The 16,952-nt window shown below is 52.1% G+C and overlaps 7 protein-coding genes across 7 annotated transcripts; 6 read left to right on the top strand and 1 right to left on the bottom strand.

Annotated features, from left to right (window-relative positions):
• Positions 1–220: 220 nt before the first annotated feature.
• On the top strand, positions 221–897 carry A1O7_08415 (uncharacterized protein; the record flags this gene model as incomplete). Its single annotated transcript, XM_007762408.1, has 2 exons — positions 221–574; positions 670–897. 2 exons carry the CDS (start codon positions 221–223, stop codon positions 895–897), a joined length of 582 nt encoding a protein of 193 aa, XP_007760598.1.
• Positions 898–1,577: 680 nt separating this feature from the next.
• A1O7_08414 (uncharacterized protein) lies at positions 1,578–2,795 on the top strand (the record flags this gene model as incomplete). The annotated part of the gene is made up of 4 exons (XM_007762407.1): positions 1,578–1,613; positions 1,676–1,727; positions 1,784–1,832; positions 1,883–2,795. 4 exons carry the CDS (start codon positions 1,578–1,580, stop codon positions 2,793–2,795), a joined length of 1,050 nt encoding a protein of 349 aa, XP_007760597.1.
• A 678-nt stretch (positions 2,796–3,473) lies between these two features.
• Positions 3,474–5,081, top strand: A1O7_08413 (uncharacterized protein; the record flags this gene model as incomplete). Its single annotated transcript, XM_007762406.1, has 1 exon — positions 3,474–5,081. One exon carries the CDS (start codon positions 3,474–3,476, stop codon positions 5,079–5,081), a length of 1,608 nt encoding a protein of 535 aa, XP_007760596.1.
• Positions 5,082–6,462: 1,381 nt separating this feature from the next.
• Positions 6,463–7,423, top strand: A1O7_08412 (uncharacterized protein; the record flags this gene model as incomplete). The annotated part of the gene is made up of 2 exons (XM_007762405.1): positions 6,463–6,511; positions 6,717–7,423. 2 exons carry the CDS (start codon positions 6,463–6,465, stop codon positions 7,421–7,423), a joined length of 756 nt encoding a protein of 251 aa, XP_007760595.1.
• Positions 7,424–8,281: 858 nt separating this feature from the next.
• On the bottom strand, positions 8,282–9,075 carry A1O7_08411 (uncharacterized protein). Its single transcript, XM_007762404.1, has one exon. It carries the CDS (start codon positions 9,064–9,066, stop codon positions 8,608–8,610), a length of 459 nt encoding a protein of 152 aa, XP_007760594.1. The 5' UTR covers positions 9,067–9,075; the 3' UTR covers positions 8,282–8,607.
• A 1,102-nt stretch (positions 9,076–10,177) lies between these two features.
• Positions 10,178–11,215, top strand: A1O7_08410 (uncharacterized protein; the record flags this gene model as incomplete). Its single annotated transcript, XM_007762403.1, has 2 exons — positions 10,178–10,872; positions 10,960–11,215. The coding sequence occupies 2 exons, from the start codon at positions 10,178–10,180 to the stop codon at positions 11,213–11,215; spliced, it is 951 nt and encodes a 316-aa protein (XP_007760593.1).
• Positions 11,216–12,996: 1,781 nt separating this feature from the next.
• A1O7_08409 (uncharacterized protein) lies at positions 12,997–13,884 on the top strand (the record flags this gene model as incomplete). Its single annotated transcript, XM_007762402.1, has 3 exons — positions 12,997–13,177; positions 13,266–13,537; positions 13,621–13,884. The coding sequence occupies 3 exons, from the start codon at positions 12,997–12,999 to the stop codon at positions 13,882–13,884; spliced, it is 717 nt and encodes a 238-aa protein (XP_007760592.1).
• Positions 13,885–16,952: the final 3,068 nt, after the last annotated feature.

The raw sequence follows: 16,952 nt of genomic DNA, 5'->3' as shown, positions 1-16,952 counted from the left end.
TCCCACTTTCTTAGTCAGCCCTACCTGAACTCGGCAGTGATGTTCTGGAGACTGTGGTACCCACTGCAGGTTATTCTAAAAGGCGCCTACAAGAGTCCGCATATTTGGTGTTGCTCCAACACAGAAGTGCCTCTGCTCAATCCGATATCGATTTTGGCATCGTTAGAAACACTGTTCGAGGGTTGCTAGCACCAGGCGTCCGTTGCTCACCTCGGTCGCAATGACGCATCCGATGAGCGGTGTTCAAGGCCTGCCAACCTTTACCCGTCATATCACGACGCACAATGCAGACGGCATAGCCATATTCGAAACGTCTGACCCTGCAAAATCGACACCGTCGAACTCATCTGGCGCAGGATCACTGGCAGCCGAACCGACATGGTCCAATTTCCCCACCTCGGCCTTCGGCCTGGGGTATGCAACGGACCACATGCCGCCTGATTTCAACGGCAATGGCGATCTAGCGACCTTCAACAAATACCAGGAGCAGCACCCGGGCGTCGTCATCAAAGGAGGCTCGGTTTTCCGTGCTGTCGACATGGCTCCTGGCGCCACGTCGCCCATGCATCGCACGGTGAGTCTGCCAATGTTAGCCATACCGACATGAGGCGAAAGACCTGCGAAGCTCGTGCTCCCCCATCCCGGGCATCTGTGCTAAAGGCCAAACAGGTCTCGATCGATTACGGAGTCATTCTCGAGGGCGAGATCGAGCTGGAGCTGGACTCTGGAGAGAAGAGGCTTCTGAAAAGAGGGGATATGTTTGTGCAGAGAGGGACCATGCACAAGTGGAAGAATCCAAGTGAGTCGCAACCGGCAAGGCTTGTGGTGGTGCAGCTGGAGAGCAAGGAGTTGGAGGTTGAAGGGAAGGGAGCCTTGAAGGAAGAATTTCGATTCTAGTTATTGTTGGCTATAGGCTATAGCGGGTAGACTTGATTCTATCTCGTGGGTTATCTCCTATAACGTAGTATTGTTGCATATTCTCGAAGAGCGGATTCGCGTCCAGCTGATGCTGCCTAGGCACTCTAGGGTAAGAGCATTGGACTACGGCATTGGCGCCGAGACAATCGCGGATGTTCATAATATCGGCTGCACCGCTTTCAGATGCCGACCGCGTCCCTTGCAGTGGTGGCAATGTTTATTCCGGCTACGAGACGAATAGCGTCATCAACATCATCACTCCGCTGGCGATTGCTGTTAACGCCGGTCTCGGCAAGTCACCAGGGACAACTTCCAAGCCAATTAGTAATTGATCGCAGGCGGCGGCCAATCTGCGGACTCTGGCATGCTGTTTCGAGGAGATGCTCTCCAAACAAAAGCTCCCCCATGGTGGAGTCATTGATAGCTCATATCCGCCGCCGAGGGGTCGTTGAGAAGGGTCAAGACTTGTGCCTGAGCCAATCCAAACGTCATTTGAGGCGTAACCCCGCCAAACACCAATTTTTTTCCCTCCCTCACTTCCACTTCACTTCCATTTTATGAAATCGTTATTTAGAGCGACGTCTGGAAAACTCATACGCCGTCTTCCACGAAGTGCAATCCCCTACCAACCTCTTATCCGACCCAGAACACACGCAAATATGGCTGTTCGATCCGCTTTCGATCCCAAGGACATGGTATGTGGTCGCGATGAGGCTGGCCTTCCACTGATTGACCTTTTCGCTGACATTGCCATCAGGTGTTCCGTCACCTTGGTCCTACTGGACTGAAGGTCTCGGTGTTCTCTCTAGGTAGGGCTAATGTCAAATGCTCACTATTGACATGCGACTAATGCGTTGTTGGGCAGGTGGGTGGCTCACCTACGGTGGAACTCAGAAGGGCAACATTGTCAAGGAGTAAGTTGCGGATCTGGGGTTCCCGAGACCTTGCTAACAGCATTCTACAGATGTCTGCAGACTGCCTGGGACCATGGCATCAATTTCTTCGACACGGCTGAGACGTACGCCAACGGTCAGTCGGAGATCGAGATGGGCAATGCTCTGAAGGAGCTCGACTGGCCACGAGACGAATACGTCTTGTCAACCAAGATCTTCTTCGGTACAGGTCGCAAAGAGCCCAACACGCGTGGTCTCTCCCGCAAACACGTCGTCGAAGGCCTCAAGAGCTCCCTTGAACGCCTTCAACAACCATATGTCGACATTGTCCTGGCCCACCGACCCGACTATGCCACTCCGATGAAGGAGATCGTCGAGGGCTTCACGCAGGTCATCCGCAACCTTAACCTGGCTTACTACTGGGGTACTTCCGAGTGGTCCGCCGCTCAGATCACGGAAGCCACCCTGATTGCTGAGAAGTACAACCTCATTGCCCCGATCGCGGAGCAGCCTCAGTACAATGCCTTCCACCGTCAACGCTTCGAGGTCGAATACGCACCCCTGTACCAAGAATACAAGTACGGCACGACAATTTGGTCTCCCCTGGCCTCCGGTCTCTTGACAGGCAAATACAACGACGGTATCCCCGAAGGCTCTCGGTTTGCCAACCACAAGGACTTCTTCGGTAGCACCGTCGAACAGCTCCAGAAGCCGGAAGGCAAGGCCAAGATTGAAAAGGTCAAGAAGTTGACCAAGATCGCCGAGCGATTGGGCGGTAACACAACCCAGCTGGCGTTGGCTTGGGCTGCGAAGAACCCGAACGTCAGCACCGTCATTCTCGGTGCCACCAAGGTCGAACAGATCGTGGACAACTGCAAGGCCATCAAAATTCTAGAAAAGCTCGATGACAAGGTCATGGAGGAGATCGAGGAGATCCTAGACAACAAGCCTGCGCCAGCCGCCGACTTTGGCAGATCGAGGTAGGCTGGTCTCTTTCCAGATTCTGCACCCGGTTGCCGTTTGGGCGAGGCCGAGCATTTGTGCCTTGCCAGACAGCTGGCGAGGGTTCCAAGTCCGTCGGCTGATTCGACACATATAGACGTGAATTGCGCCAAAGGTCGGCCAAGCTGTAGAACGTGGCGCCACACATGACGCTCAACCTAGGTATCTAGACAGACGGCCAATTAAAAGCCAGATTTAGGATGTCCGGTATGTTTCTCAGCCATCATGGCGGTGGGACCCAGAAGGTGTGCGTGTGCATGGCTGTATATGTTGTCTCCTGGAATTTCCGGGCGTTTAATCGGCCTCGTCCGTTCTCTTTACCTCTAGACAAACACTAGATAGAAACTTGATGCAGCCGTTGCAGAATCAAGCGGGTTCTTTTTCAGACTGCCAGCGTCGAGCCAAAGACCCTGCCGAATGGAGAGGGTGTACGGAGTACAGGAGAGAGACGTTTCTGCGCAGTCACGTGCTCTAACCAGGCAAAGGTTGGGAAAGCACGGACAAAGTGGTGGAGGGAAAAGTATCGGTGGCGTCGGGCGACATTCTGATGCGTCACACGTGGATCGAGACTGGTGACAGCGCACCACAACTCCACTGCGCAGTTCATTTTGAGCCTCATAACATTTCAGAGACCTTGTTGCGTCTCCTATCATTGCTAACATGTCGTTCGATGCGGAAAAGGTGCAGCGTGTTCTCAAGACGGTGCCGTCCCTTTATCGAGGACCCGGTGGTGCTGTCGCTGTCCTCAAAGATGGCAACCTCGTCGGCCAACATGTCTGGGGTTACGCTGACATGGACAGACGGATCCCCATCACGTCTCAGGTCCTCTTCCCAATCTGTTCGATCACGAAACAATTCGTTTCCATGTTGCTGCTTGACCTCGCGGAGAACCAGCCGCCGTCGATGGCTGGTCAGGATTTCCAAGAGCAGTTGCTAGCCAGACTCCGTGAAGTCGTGCCCCCAGAATTTGTCGATGAAGGTGGGTTGACGGTGGAGAACCTAGTCGACATGTGCTCCGGACTGCGTGACTACTGGGCGCTCTGTACACTCCAAGGCAGTCGACCGGATACGCCCTACTTGCTCAACGAGCATAACCCGGATATGCTGCGCCGCATCAGGTCTGTGCACTTCCGGCCTGGCTATGAATACTCATACTCCAACACAAACTTCAACGTGATGGAGCGACTCATCGAGCACGTCACGAAAGATTCTCTGGCCAACCTGTTTGCTGAAAGGATCTTCGGTCCGGCCAAGATGAAAACAGCGCGGTTGTGTCCTCGCACCGACAGGTTGCCTGCTCCCATTGTTGGGTATGAGGGGTCAGAGAAGTTCGGGTTTTTTCCGGCACCGAACTTCATCGAATGGTCTGCAGACGCTGGCTTGGTGGCTTCCCTCGACGATATGATCGCATACGAAAAATTCTTCGACCGCAGGTACACCGACCGGCAGGACAGCTACCGAGACGCAATTACTCCGCGACACTACAGGGATGGCGCCAAGGCAAAATACCGCTACGGACTGCGACATGCTGGTCTTGGAAAATACAACACGATGGGCCATGGTGGAGCTCTTCGCGGCTACAAACTCATGCGCCGTTATGTGGCCGACGAACGCCTATCTGTTGTTGTCTTGTTCAATCATTCAGCCGATGCGCCAGAAGCCGCCGGATACATTCTGAAGCAGATTCTGGACGTATCCGACCCACCGCCATTGGCAGTTCAACCAGTTCAACAATGGTTCGGATCGTTCCTTGACCTTGAGACTCAGCTGTCGATTCGAGTCCTGCCAGGAGACGCGGGCAAGATCAAGATCAAGTACGTAAGAGCAGAGGAGACACTTAGGCTCGTTGATGACAACAAGGCTGAATCTCCTGACGTCGAGGCTTCGATCGACGGTGACATTCTGCACATTCGCCGCTTAGACGACAACCGCGTGCTGACTGCGCAACGCCTAAACCATAACGCAGGCGTACTTGACAGATCACCAGTGCAGGGCACTTACCAATGCAGCGAGACAGAGTCTACTTTCATCTGCGAGGGGGAGGGCGACATGTTGTACGGGTTGTTTGATGGATGCTTCGGCCGGGGCCCGCCACACCTAATGACCCATCTTGGCGAAGATGTGTGGCTGTTGGCTGACCCACGCGCCATGGACGATCAACCTCCCGGCGATTGGACCATCGTGTTTGTTCGAAATGGGCAAGGAGCCGTAGTCAATGCCAACATCGGCTGCTGGTTGGCTCGGAAGCTTGACTTCATGAAAGTGTAAACGGCCGTGGAATAGAAATCTCTGAGATTAATAGTCGCCTGCCCAGCACGAAGAGGGTGCTTCTTCCGTGTGCAGCGCGTGTGGAGCGGGTGGACTACACACGATTCAGACAGTGGCATAGAGAATTTCTTGCGAAAATAGTACTAACCATCGACTTCTCATGATGGGTACCAGGTGGGTGTAGATGCTTGGCGGGGAAAGACGAGTAAAAGCTACTCGCAGCTCACGCGCGACTCACCCCGACCGCACGGCTTTTATTATGACTCACCCTCCCTCTTACCTTCGCACTTACCTCGCTCACTTCGACACTCACTTCCACCCTCACCCTTCATTCTAAACCTACCCATCGCGTCTAGCGCTAGCCTAAGACCGTAGCATTAGCAGCGAACCGGCCGGTCCCTCTTGGACGCCTTTTCAACTTTTAACTACTTTTTCGTCCCCTCGGTCGGATAGACGCTCCCTTCTATGATAGCGTATAAAACCCTCTTCTTACCCTCTTAGGCTACTTAATTTCCTCTTCCCTCTTTACTCCCGGCTCTCCCTGCGTCTAGCTCTATACCACAGTGAGATGGAGCATGTCTAAAATTAAGCAGTGTTGCTCCGCTAATTCGGTGACAGGGCGGGCGAAAGGGAAGGAAGAAGGAGACGGCGAAAGAAAGGCCGTGACCAACAAGACAAGAAGAGACAGAAGAGACCGAAGAGACCGAAGAGTGGGAAGAAGGTCTCCAGAAGACGCGCAAGCGTTGAAGGAGACTGTTACGTCAGCCGTGGTCCAACACGGACCAATGGCTAGCTTTCAATCTCTTCTGGAATTGTATGTACTGAACCGTCTGGCTCTTCAAGTGCTCTGAGGGATTGAGGATTTAGAGGTGATAGTCCGAAGAGAAGACTAAAGGGGTCAAAGAGCCACGGTACTGGATCGACTAGCTCCGCTCGAGTTTGCGGTTCACAAGCCGATTTGACTCTTCGAGGTCGGAAATTGGTGGATGATGAGGAGATGGGGAGCGTATAGGCGTCCGGTGGCGCAAAGTTCTCATGATTGGTTGCATAAAGTTGTTTGGGAGGCAGATGTCCCAAAATGAGGCATGGAAAACAGGAGGAGGTTTCACCTAAACATGTCCGTGCGGCCACCAATATAACGTTCGCCTAATAGTATACAGCGTCTAAGCGGCTCGGTACGGAATACAGAATACTTGTCCCGGACATGAATCTGTTAGGTAGTACTCTAATATCTTCACTTGAACAAATATCAACAATCTACTCTCAAATACAAGGGACGACATCAAAGGATACGTGGCGCAGACGGGACAGGAACTCGCGCGATATGGAGAGTCTTGGACTAAATACCATCTCGAGACACAGTAGTGACTGTTCTGGAACAATGGAAGCAAGTCTGGATTGTCATGTGTCGAGGATCAAGAGGAGCCTGTGTTAGTGAAGCAGAATGAGAGCGCAGACTCCCGGTTTTGTCTTCTGGCAGGAGTGCTGAAACCACATTTGCCTTCACCTCCAAACTGGATTGGTCCGTGGCTGTCAATACTGTCGGTGGCTGCAGTAAGGAAAGAAGGGTTCGAGTTCGTGTGCGAAATAACAACCTCTGACTACGCGAGTGCGAGCGTTATACTAACTTCAGAGCTGGATGGGTGGATGCAAACAAGGCCATCACCCAACTCCGTGATGAGTGTGTCGAATTGGGCGTGTCCTTCATCACCGGGCGCGCAGGCACTGCCACAGGCTTTCGAACCGACTCGCAGGGGGTGACCCAAGCCGTCGCCACCCTTGCCGGGGTCCCAGTCACGGGCGATAAGTTCGTGCTTGCGGCGGGTGCGTGGGCGGCCCGCTTGGCGTCTTTCTACAACTCGACCTTGTCTACGGCTCAGATTGTTGGCTATATGCGACTGACCCCAGAAGAAATGCGGCGGCTGGAGACATTACCAATCTACATCAACTTTTCCACCGATTGGTTCAATTTTCCTCCCCACGGAGAGACGCAGCTACTCAAGATGGCGGTGCACGGCTGGGGTTATACGCGCAGGCCCGACAAGGATGACCCAGTGATCACAGCTGACTGCCTGTCCTCGCCTCCCCTGCAGCCCGCGCGTAGCACGAGACCGAATTTTGTCCCCGTTGATGGCGAGTCGCGACTCCGGCAAGGACTGCGTGAGATCCTGCCCGAGCTTGCTGGTCGCCCTTTCGAGCGGCTTGCCCTCTGCTGGTATACGGATACGCCCAGTGGGGATTTCATCATCGACTACCATCCCGACTACAAAAACCTTCTCGTGGCAGGCGGAGGGAGTGGGCAGTACGTTCTCTTCGAATCCGAAAAGTTTCAAATCAGCTGACATTTGCAGCGCATTCAAATTCATGCCAACAATTGGCACCTTCGTCGCACAGGCTTTGCAGAAACGGCTTCCTGAGGCCTTGGCGTCCAAATGGAGGTTCCGAACGGAATGTGTAACGCACACGGAGTTTTTCGAAGGAGACGGAAGCCGCGGAGGCCCAAAAAGACGAGAACTGCATGCAGAGGAAATAGCAAAGTTGTAGCACGCCTTGGACAGAATCTAGCATTGTCAAATTATCGCTCAAAGAATTCCAAAATCCCACCAAGACGAATCGGCCAGGTGGTTGAAGTCAAGAGTTTGCGCAGCATGGGATAGCAGTTCGAGATCAAACTCGTGAATCTGATCAGGCCATCGCCATGAGGTCCTGGGAGTACTCTCTGCCCCATGCTCGTGATCTGGCCCGACTGTGAGTCTGTTTGAGCTTAACACTGGGGTGTCTTCTGCTGTGCCAAGGGCACGGGTACTGCTGGTCGTGATGGGTGGTGCCTGCTCCGAGTCAGAGTTATTGACCGAGACGTTATTAGGCGTAGCGAAGAGAATCTCCTGGACTATATGATGTCTGTCCCGCGAGTCGAGCAGGGGTCCTCAACGATGGATGAAAGAGGCCATTGATCTCCGATCCTCGTGGTTCCGATGAGCAATTCAGCTGTAGGATGTCCCACACGAGCTGAGTGCTGAGGTGAATTCTGGACGATCCAGAGCTCGAGCAGCTTTCTGCCACGAGTCGAGAACGGTTCACGATCTGGCTCATTCGACCGAGCTTTTCGTGCTAATAACATCTTTCCGTCAGTTTTGTCCTTTGTCTTGACTCCGACGACACTTACTAAAAGCCCTGCAGAGCCGAGAAATCGGTGTGAGTCTTTGGACAAAAGCGACACATTTCGCCAGATCTGCTTCTGATTTCAGTCTCAGCCTCTGATCGGTTGAGCAACTGTGAATGAGGTGTAGAGTGGCCGCTATCACGCCTGCGTGTGCAAAGAAAGGGTCTGTCAAGCGGATGCCTTTATCGTGCACCATGTCGAGTAGGCGGACAATCCAGGTAGCATGCAATAAGCCCAGTTCGGATGGCCGCTTCCAGAAGCTGTTTGGTGTACTGAAACGGGTTGCTTCGTGCGAGGCCGCGGCAACGTATAAGAACGGGTGATTCAGCACTGCTTGAATCGTGTGATATGCGAATTGAAGCCTCAATCAAGGGCACCAATAAGCACGCGAACCGTCCACCTCCCGTGGGCTGAGGTTGTAGAATTTGGCCGAGTCATACGATGACATATCGGTATCATGCTTTTCAACTCGTGGAGATCTGCATTGATGATGGAGTATTTTGAGCCATGCAGCCAAGGCGTTCCCGCTTTCCGATTTGCGCAATCTGACACATACCGGCGAGGCTTGCGCCAGATCCAGCCCAGTTGAACTGTATGTCCCCATACCTCTAGACTGGCAGATTTTGATTCTTGTCCGTTTTCCTGGGGCAGAGGCGGTGGTATGTCCTCGTGGCTGCCGTGAATTTGAGAATAGTTCTCGTCGGACTGAAACCACGGCCACATGCTATCCATAGTCTTGGCTAAGGCGGGACGATCCTGGCGTCCATAGTATTGATCAAGCAGCTGTAGACTCCAAAACAACCTCTTCTTGCGTTCGCCCATCCGGCCAGCGTTTGTATACTAGAGTCCATGTGCAACAATGCTGTGAAGCTCAACTCAAGAGCCAGACCGAGATGAAATTGTCCTGGCTCCATATCCCCTCTGCCCAGGGTCATTAGTAAAGAGACTTCTGCTATTTGAGGAAGGGAGGAGCAAAAGATACAGGAGAGAGAGAGAGCTGACGAACCTAGGAAAAATGCAAACGAAAGTAAGCATAGACTCTCAATTGTGAATATACTGACGGTGCCATTCGCGATGCGTAGCATGATCATAGCTCTGGCGTTACTGCTGTAGTTGGAATTCTGATGACTTGCAGACATGAAGCGCGAAGTCAACGCCAGAATGGCACAATCAAGTTCATCCTGCATCGACGAATTGCCCTCCAGGTCGTCTGGCTCAAAGCACCATATGGGCTTCCGATGATAATGCTCCAAAAAGAGGTCGATAGCGGTCTTCGACAGTTCTGCGCTGGCCAAAGGGCTGGTGGTTTTCAGCTCCGTGTGGTGTCGCAAAGCTCGGCACCAAAGAAAGTGCTCACATACCCTGGTCCATATGCATCTACCGGACTCTGCGTGCCCGAGGGGACACCTCTCCCGGGTCGCTCTGCTGGATGCTAGTATTTGTCTGAGTGTCTGCGGCGGCGGTCCGATTCCTATCGTCTATATTGTTAAAGTGGTGACATGATCGACGACTTGGGTCATTCGCACACTTTGGCATTCAGGATGAGATCCAGCTTTCCTTCGATGGTGGCAAACCTCTCTTCCTGAAAGCCCAGGAACTAGCAGAGCAACGGCGAGAAACCCACAAACGAAGAGAGATCAAACATACAAAGGATTGTTGGCCACCAGTCTTGATGACAACGAAGCCATAATTGCACAACTAATCGAGGCGAGTGCAGGTTGAGCAAGCTGGCTTTTCGCCTGGGCACCGTGACTTCTTTCTCCTGAAGCTCATTTGGATCAGCGCCCGATCTGTGTGCACTCATGCCTCAGATTATTCCCTCCGGCGATTTTTATCAACCACAGGTAGCCCTCCATAGTGTTGAGCTGTTCTACCCTTTGAGAGTCTTCACTGACTAGCAGTTGACATCAGCTATCCCTCCTTGTTGGCCATGATGTCGACCGACCAGCCCGCCCAGAATCTCCCGAGACGAGAGGGCTTCATCAGCTTCCCTACACCACTAGTGTCAACACCACCGTCAATTTGGTACGAAATATTTGGCCTGTGGCCACCGGCAGAGGAATCAAGACCAGGCCTCACACTACATGGCGGGCCGGGCTATACGCACGACTATCTTTTGAGCTTCGCCGATCTATGCCACTCTCCCGCCAATTTGACTGTCATTTTCTTCGACCAGCTGGGGTCAGGAAGGTCGACTCATTTCCGCGAGAAACTCCATGACGAGGCATTCTGGACCGAGCAGTTCTTCTTGGACCAAGTCACCGCGGTGGTAAATTACCTTCGTATCGGGCAGGCCTACGACGTGATCGGCCACTCTTGGGGCGGCATGTTAGGAGCAGCTCACGCTGCACGCCAGCCACAAGGCTTGAAGCACCTCGTCATTGCCCACGCACCTCCCGCAAGCAAGTTCTGGCTCCAGAAGTACAAAGAATTTAGGGAGACCATGCCGGAGCCCCACCATCAGATCCTGTTGGAGACTAGGACCATCGAGTCGTCTCTCGAGCCACGGTATTTGGAAGCGATAGGGGCGGTCAACCGACGATTCTTTATGACATGTGATCCACTGCCTGAAGGACTGGTGGCAAGCTACGAGGACATGGGCAAGGATCGAACCGCCACTTTGAGCTGGTAAGTTGCAAGTCAGCCTCTGCCACTGCCATTGCCTGTTTCCTCTCCGCGCGAGCCACGTCTATGATTCCTAATTGTCGTACGCAGCTTAGGACCGGATGAGTTTGAATGGACGGGGTTCATGGCAAGTTGGTCCATCATCGACAATATTGTGGACATCAAGTGCAAAACGTTGGTCCTTGTCGGCACCAATCAAGGCGTGGACCACGACGAAGCCATGGCTCTGTGGAGAACCAGATTGCTGGACCATTCGTTTGTGAAATTCCCTCGCTCGAAACATTTTTCGCATTGGGAAGAAAGGTCCAAATGCATGGAAGTGATATCCGAGTTTTTAAACTCCTGATCATGATGCATTCAATGTATCCTCTGGGGACGCACTATCACATACTCTCCGGCTCCTGAGCGAAGAGGCGAGATTCGAAGGAGGGTATTTTGCACTGCACACCTCTCGCAGCTTGAGCAGGCCTGTAACTCTACTTTCCGTATCCTGAGATATCCCTCCTCGGTAAAGGATGTCACGGAACGTGTCATGGTTGACCAGAACTGACCAGAAGCGGACAAGGCTAACCGACAAGGCTGCAAGGGCTGGACAACTGTACAGCCACTTGCTGATTGGCTGCACGTGACCGGAAGCCTTGGCGGTATGTGCGCCTACCACGTATCCTTGGTGGAGGATGGCATATATATATAATAGCACGGTTTAAGGGGTTTGAACCTTTTCCTTTCCTCTCTCTAGTTTAGTCTCTTCGTATTGAGCAATCTATACCATTATGCAGCGTTAGTCCTGCATACCCTTTCATTGGTGTGCCGTGCCGTCACACAAACTGTCAAGTCAACTGCCCGGAGGAAGCTCGGAAAACGAGCCGTCCATCCGAGGTCGAGTAGATAGCGCTAGAGAGTGGCGAATCGTCAACTGAAAGGACAAGTAAGAAATATTATCAAGAATAACAACACTTGGGGAACGGGTACCTGCGTTAGTAAACGTAAAGGTTAAAGTAAAGAGAAGGGCGTTTGTAATGACTTAGGAGTCTCTCTTCGAGAGCTTATTAGGAAGATGGCCTATTGTATATGTTAAAAGGGGTGTATTAGTGGCCCTTCGAAGGAACAGTAGGTTTAAGGGAAAACAGAAGGGCAACAACGGCCCGCCTCCAAAGAGTCTACAAAAAGAGGTACAGTCCAACCGTCGGCCCGAGATCCCTGTCTAGCGGGCGAGCATAGATACATTTCCCAAGGGAGGCGCACAGTCTTGCACAAGTGAGGTGAGTGGGACATGAGTAGTGGTTCAAAGCGGCGAGGAGTGAAGTTACCATATCTTCAGCCGCTATACAATTACGTGGGATCTATTTTACAGACTTGGGTTATCTACAGCGCTTTCCATTAGGTTTGGCCTCTTCGGGCATGTTCTCTAGTCACCCGATCTCCATGCTTCCTCTTCACGCGGCCTTGTCCGCTGATAACGCTCCGTCGATGCCGCGATGTCCACTGATAACGCTCCGTCGATGCCGCGATGTCCACTGATAAAGCTCTTAGCCAAGGATCACGGATCGCATGGTGGTACACTCGGCACCATTGAAACAGGTCCTAAGACGAGCCTTCGGAGCCTTGTGCCGTTCGCCACTGCTGGAAGTTACTCAATTCTGGCGTAGACGATCCGATACCGTCCTGCTGGTACGGTCACTAGGCTCACTAGAACTGTATTCAACAGCCGCGGGTGTCTAGACGGCGATACTGCTCTGATCCAGTCGGAAAGTCGCGCCCACGAGGTGGGTTAACCATTTGGGCCCGACGACCGGAGTTTTCGCCCATGTTGTACACACTCTAGCATGATGTCCGACAACGTCGGCCGCTCCATATTCTATAAAGTTGTGCGCAGGTTGAAAATCCAGGTGCTTCCCGTTCTTCCTTTCCCTCTCACGCTCGCTCAGTCCTACAAGAGTCATATAGGATTTCGCGAAGGCTAGCTGCTGTCTTTTTTGAGGTTTGAAAGTTAGATCAAGGATAACTTCCCACGACAATGAAAGTCCAATGCGGTTCGTGCGTCATGGCCATGCTAGCGGCCCGGGCGATGGCTGTTCCAGTAAGTCGATGCGTGTGGGGGGCGTCGTCCTGCCCATTGAGGCCGGCATGCTCACGAGCGACCTCCAGTTCTCGCGACATCTACACCGAAACACGGCTCTCGTCATTGTTGACGTGCAAAACGACTTTATCGAGGGATCGCTCAATAACAGCCGGGCCCCTGCAATCCTGCCCCAACTTTACAAGCTTCTGGATGAACATGAATGGCCACTGATTATCGCCTCCCAAGGTACGATTCCTGTTTTTTTCTTCCTTCCAATAGTGAGTTGGCAGTCAGACCACGCTTGCTCACTTACATGCGTGATTTATCACTTTAGATTGGCATCCTATTGGACATGTGAGCTTTGCGTCCTCCCATGAGGGCGCAAAGCCGGGCGATAAGTCCCTGCAGCCATTCGTCACTGAACCGACGCGGGATTTCCAAAACCAAAGTTTGAGCAAAGACCACTGTGTCCCGGGCACCTGGGGCGCTGAGATTGAACCAGGCGTTCAGACAAGGCTGCATACGCTCGAAGGGTACTTCACCAGCGTCAACTATATCAAGAAGGCACAGAACCACACGGTTGACTCGTACAGCGCCTTTGCCGATGTAAGTCAAGGACAAGGCTGATGACAAGGCTGAGGACACGACCTCACCCGACTTTGGGCTGAGAGACTGACCATGAGACTTAGAACCAACACTATCGGTTCACCACACTGAACGACGAGTTACGAGCTCACAAAATCGACAACATCGTTCTCGGCGGACTAGTGACCAATGCCTGCGTGCGTGGGACCTCGATGGACGGCATCAAGTTGGGTTACAATCTCACCCTCCTCTCGGACGCCACCGAGTCAACGACACAGGACGTGAAAGATCGTGCGCTTGCGGAGCTCGACGCCTTCGGGGTCTACATCATGACCACGGCGGAATGGGAAGCGCAGAACAAGGTGTAAATACGATGGTAAAATGGCAGAGGCATAATGTATCAGGTTCGGCGTTAGACTAAGTCGTATACTATTTCACTAGCCTTGTCCAAATCTTCAACCGATTCCACTGTTCCTCTTATTTATTCAACTTTGGTCAACTAAGGCACCCGTATATGTCCAATAACTTATCAATTTACTGCATTGATCAACATGGATTTGACGCTCAGATACTCCTCGATTCCTCGACGACCGCCTTCTCTGCCATAGCCGCTTTTCTTGACGCCGCTAAAGGGACTCTCACACGCACTGAGCATGCCCAGATTGACAACCCCATGCCGACTCCCAGGGCTTCGATGACCCGCCACGCTCTCGGGATGTTTTCGGTGTCGATGAAGCTGCCCAAGCCAACATCGCAGTGGCCTAGATTATTAACCGTATCGAGGGTCGATGTGTGGTTCGGTCCAAGTGCCTCCGCGCAGCCTTGTAGTGCCCGAGTGTACATCTTCTCCGCCTCTGCCAGCTTGCCTTGGTTCGTGTAGAGGATGCCTAGACAGTGAAAAGCCTAGTTCACCCCGTCTACATCCACACTGCCATCTACTATAAAGAGGTCCTGTCGTGTCGCGTGCTGGAGGAGACTCCGTTGCACGAGCCACCAATCCTTCCCATTTGTGCTGGGAACCTCGGAGGCCACGCAAATCAAAAGCTAGCTTTACCAAGCCCTTATCCCACTCCTTGTTAAGTATAAAGACCGTCAAGATTATGAGTGAGATCTACAAGGCCGCTCAGGTGGTGGTAGCCTACATTGGACCCCGAAAGCCGGGCGACATTGCTGCGCCGAGTTTGATGGTGAGATTCGTCGAGCTATGGAGACGCTGTAACCCAGAAGGTCGGGAGCTGAGTAGATCTGAATGGTCTGGCCTTCCTGGTGGCCTTCGGCGGCTTACCCGAAGACCATGACCCAATCTAGAACGCCATCATGGATCTTCTGTCCGGAGAACGGGTACTGCGTTCCTGGATTTCCCCCGAGGTCACCTTGAACGAAGAGACATACATCATATGTGGAACACGCACGTACAGTATTCTTGTCTTGGTTGTCTTTGTTTCTCGATTTGCCTACGATCCATATTTCCCTTTACAAAACCTTCTGAAGGATTAAGCCTCTCCTGTACCGTGGAGAATTGGACATTTGGGCCGCCGTCGTGGATGACCTTTTGGCAGTTGCACACTATTTGGGTTACGCGAACACGGCGTGCCATCCTTCCGGAAAAGGTCACCATATTCTCTCTCCCTGAGCAAACCATGAATCTAAGAGCATCGCTACCTAGGGATAAAAGATATTCCTTGCTCGGAGTTGCTTGCGACTGTTACGAACCGACCTTTATGCGGCCTGTCGGGCCTGGCATAGAAGGGAAGGTTAAGCGAGGAGGCTAGCCTCGTTAGCAAGGCTGGCTCGGGTCACGTAATACCCTAAATAGGAAATAAGGTGTTGTAGTAGTTGCACGTTATATATATAACGGGGGCAATAGTGCAACGCTGTTAAGAATTGCCTCCGCGCAGCGTGTATGAGGACACGTGAGCACACAGGTAACCTTAGGGGTTCTTGAGTATCGGGGGTAGAGCAGTGGGCAATGTGTTAGGAACAGCCTATAGCGATAGGCAGAGAGTAATAGTAATGGGATTCAATGATATTAGGTGTCCCTAGACCTCTAGGTCAAACAGGACTTAAAGCATGAAAGGAGGGTAAGACTCTTATACGAGCTGCATAAGAGATAAAGGCGTCCTCTTGGCAGGCTTAGTAAGCTCTAGTCGCTATTCCTGACATAATGTCGACCAGATCGTTAGACGGGACACGGCACTTATACCGTGTCTCCTTAAGCGTAATATTAACTAAAGTTAACTATACCTCCTGTAGAAGTGTATCTAGCTGTAACTATATATATAGGTAGCTTTCCTATCTAGGAAAGTCTAGGCGTTGCACTATTACCCCTATTGTATATATAACGTATAACTATTACAATACCTTATTTCTTATTCGGGGTATTATATAACCCGAGCTAGCCTTACTAACGAGGCTAACCTTCTCGCTTAACCTTCTCCTCTACGCTAGGCTCGGTAGGCCGTATAAAGGTCGGTTCGTAATAAACGCCTAGACTTTCCTAAACGAGAAAGACTACCTGTGTATATAGTTACAGCTAAAGACACTTCTATAGAAGATATAGTTAACTTTAGTTAATATTACGCTTAAGGAGATACAGTATAAATGCTATATCCCGTCTTAACGTTCTACTCGGCATTAACCTCTACTCTACCCCCGACAATCAAGAACCCCGAGGGTTACCTAAGTGCTTATGTGTCCTCGTACACGCTGCGCGGAGGCAATTCTTAACAGCGACGAGGATTCTTTAGGCATCGTCCCAGATTACTCTACGGCAGACGTCCACGTTTTCACCGATTTCCCGTCCGACTGCTTTTCCTGGAGGAGAAGAACCTTCTGTTTCTAGAATACGTTCTTGACGCTCACGTTTCTTCACCTGATCCTTGGCCATCCTGGTACACAAATTGGTCCTACACGGGACTGTCCTATCGCACGTTTAGTGGTAGAACTAATATGTTCAAGGCGGCAGACGCTGTCTCGCCCACTCTTAGCTTCTCCGAGGATGGCAAATCTCTGATCGTGAAAGGCATCCTCGGCAGACGCCGTCACTGAAGCTCCCGGGGTGCCTTGCAGTGGATATTTCTTAAAGGGTCGTTTGGTCCAGGTCGACTCGACGATTTTCTTACGTTGTCTGGCGTTTCACGAAGTTTACACGAAGGCCATGGAATCCATATCTGTGACACCCGCGTCACCATCTATTGAGGAGACCAAAAGATTCATCCTTGTAAGCACATCCGGGTACTGATATATGGCACGGCTCGGTCGACCTGGACCAGCTGTTGACCCCGTTCCTCGTCTTGCTGAACTTTGTTGTCTCAATTGTTGAATCACCCATTTCAGCGCCAGACGAGGGCCCCACGGAGCGCCAGGTAATGAACTGGTATACGGCCTTTGTGGCAGCTACGACGGTCGCAGATGAGTATCGGTCCCCTTTGTGGCT

This window comes from Cladophialophora yegresii (assembly GCF_000585515.1).
Source record: "Cladophialophora yegresii CBS 114405 chromosome Unknown aczIN-supercont1.6, whole genome shotgun sequence".
Taxonomy (NCBI): Eukaryota; Fungi; Ascomycota; class Eurotiomycetes; order Chaetothyriales; family Herpotrichiellaceae; genus Cladophialophora; species Cladophialophora yegresii.
This window is presented reverse-complemented; position numbering and strand designations above follow the sequence as displayed.

What these genes read in the sequence shown, in the direction of transcription:
- A1O7_08411 (XM_007762404.1), bottom strand. Translation starts at nt 9,066, where the DNA reads ATGGGCGAACGCAAGAAGAGGTTGTTTTGGAGTCTACAGCTGCTTGAT.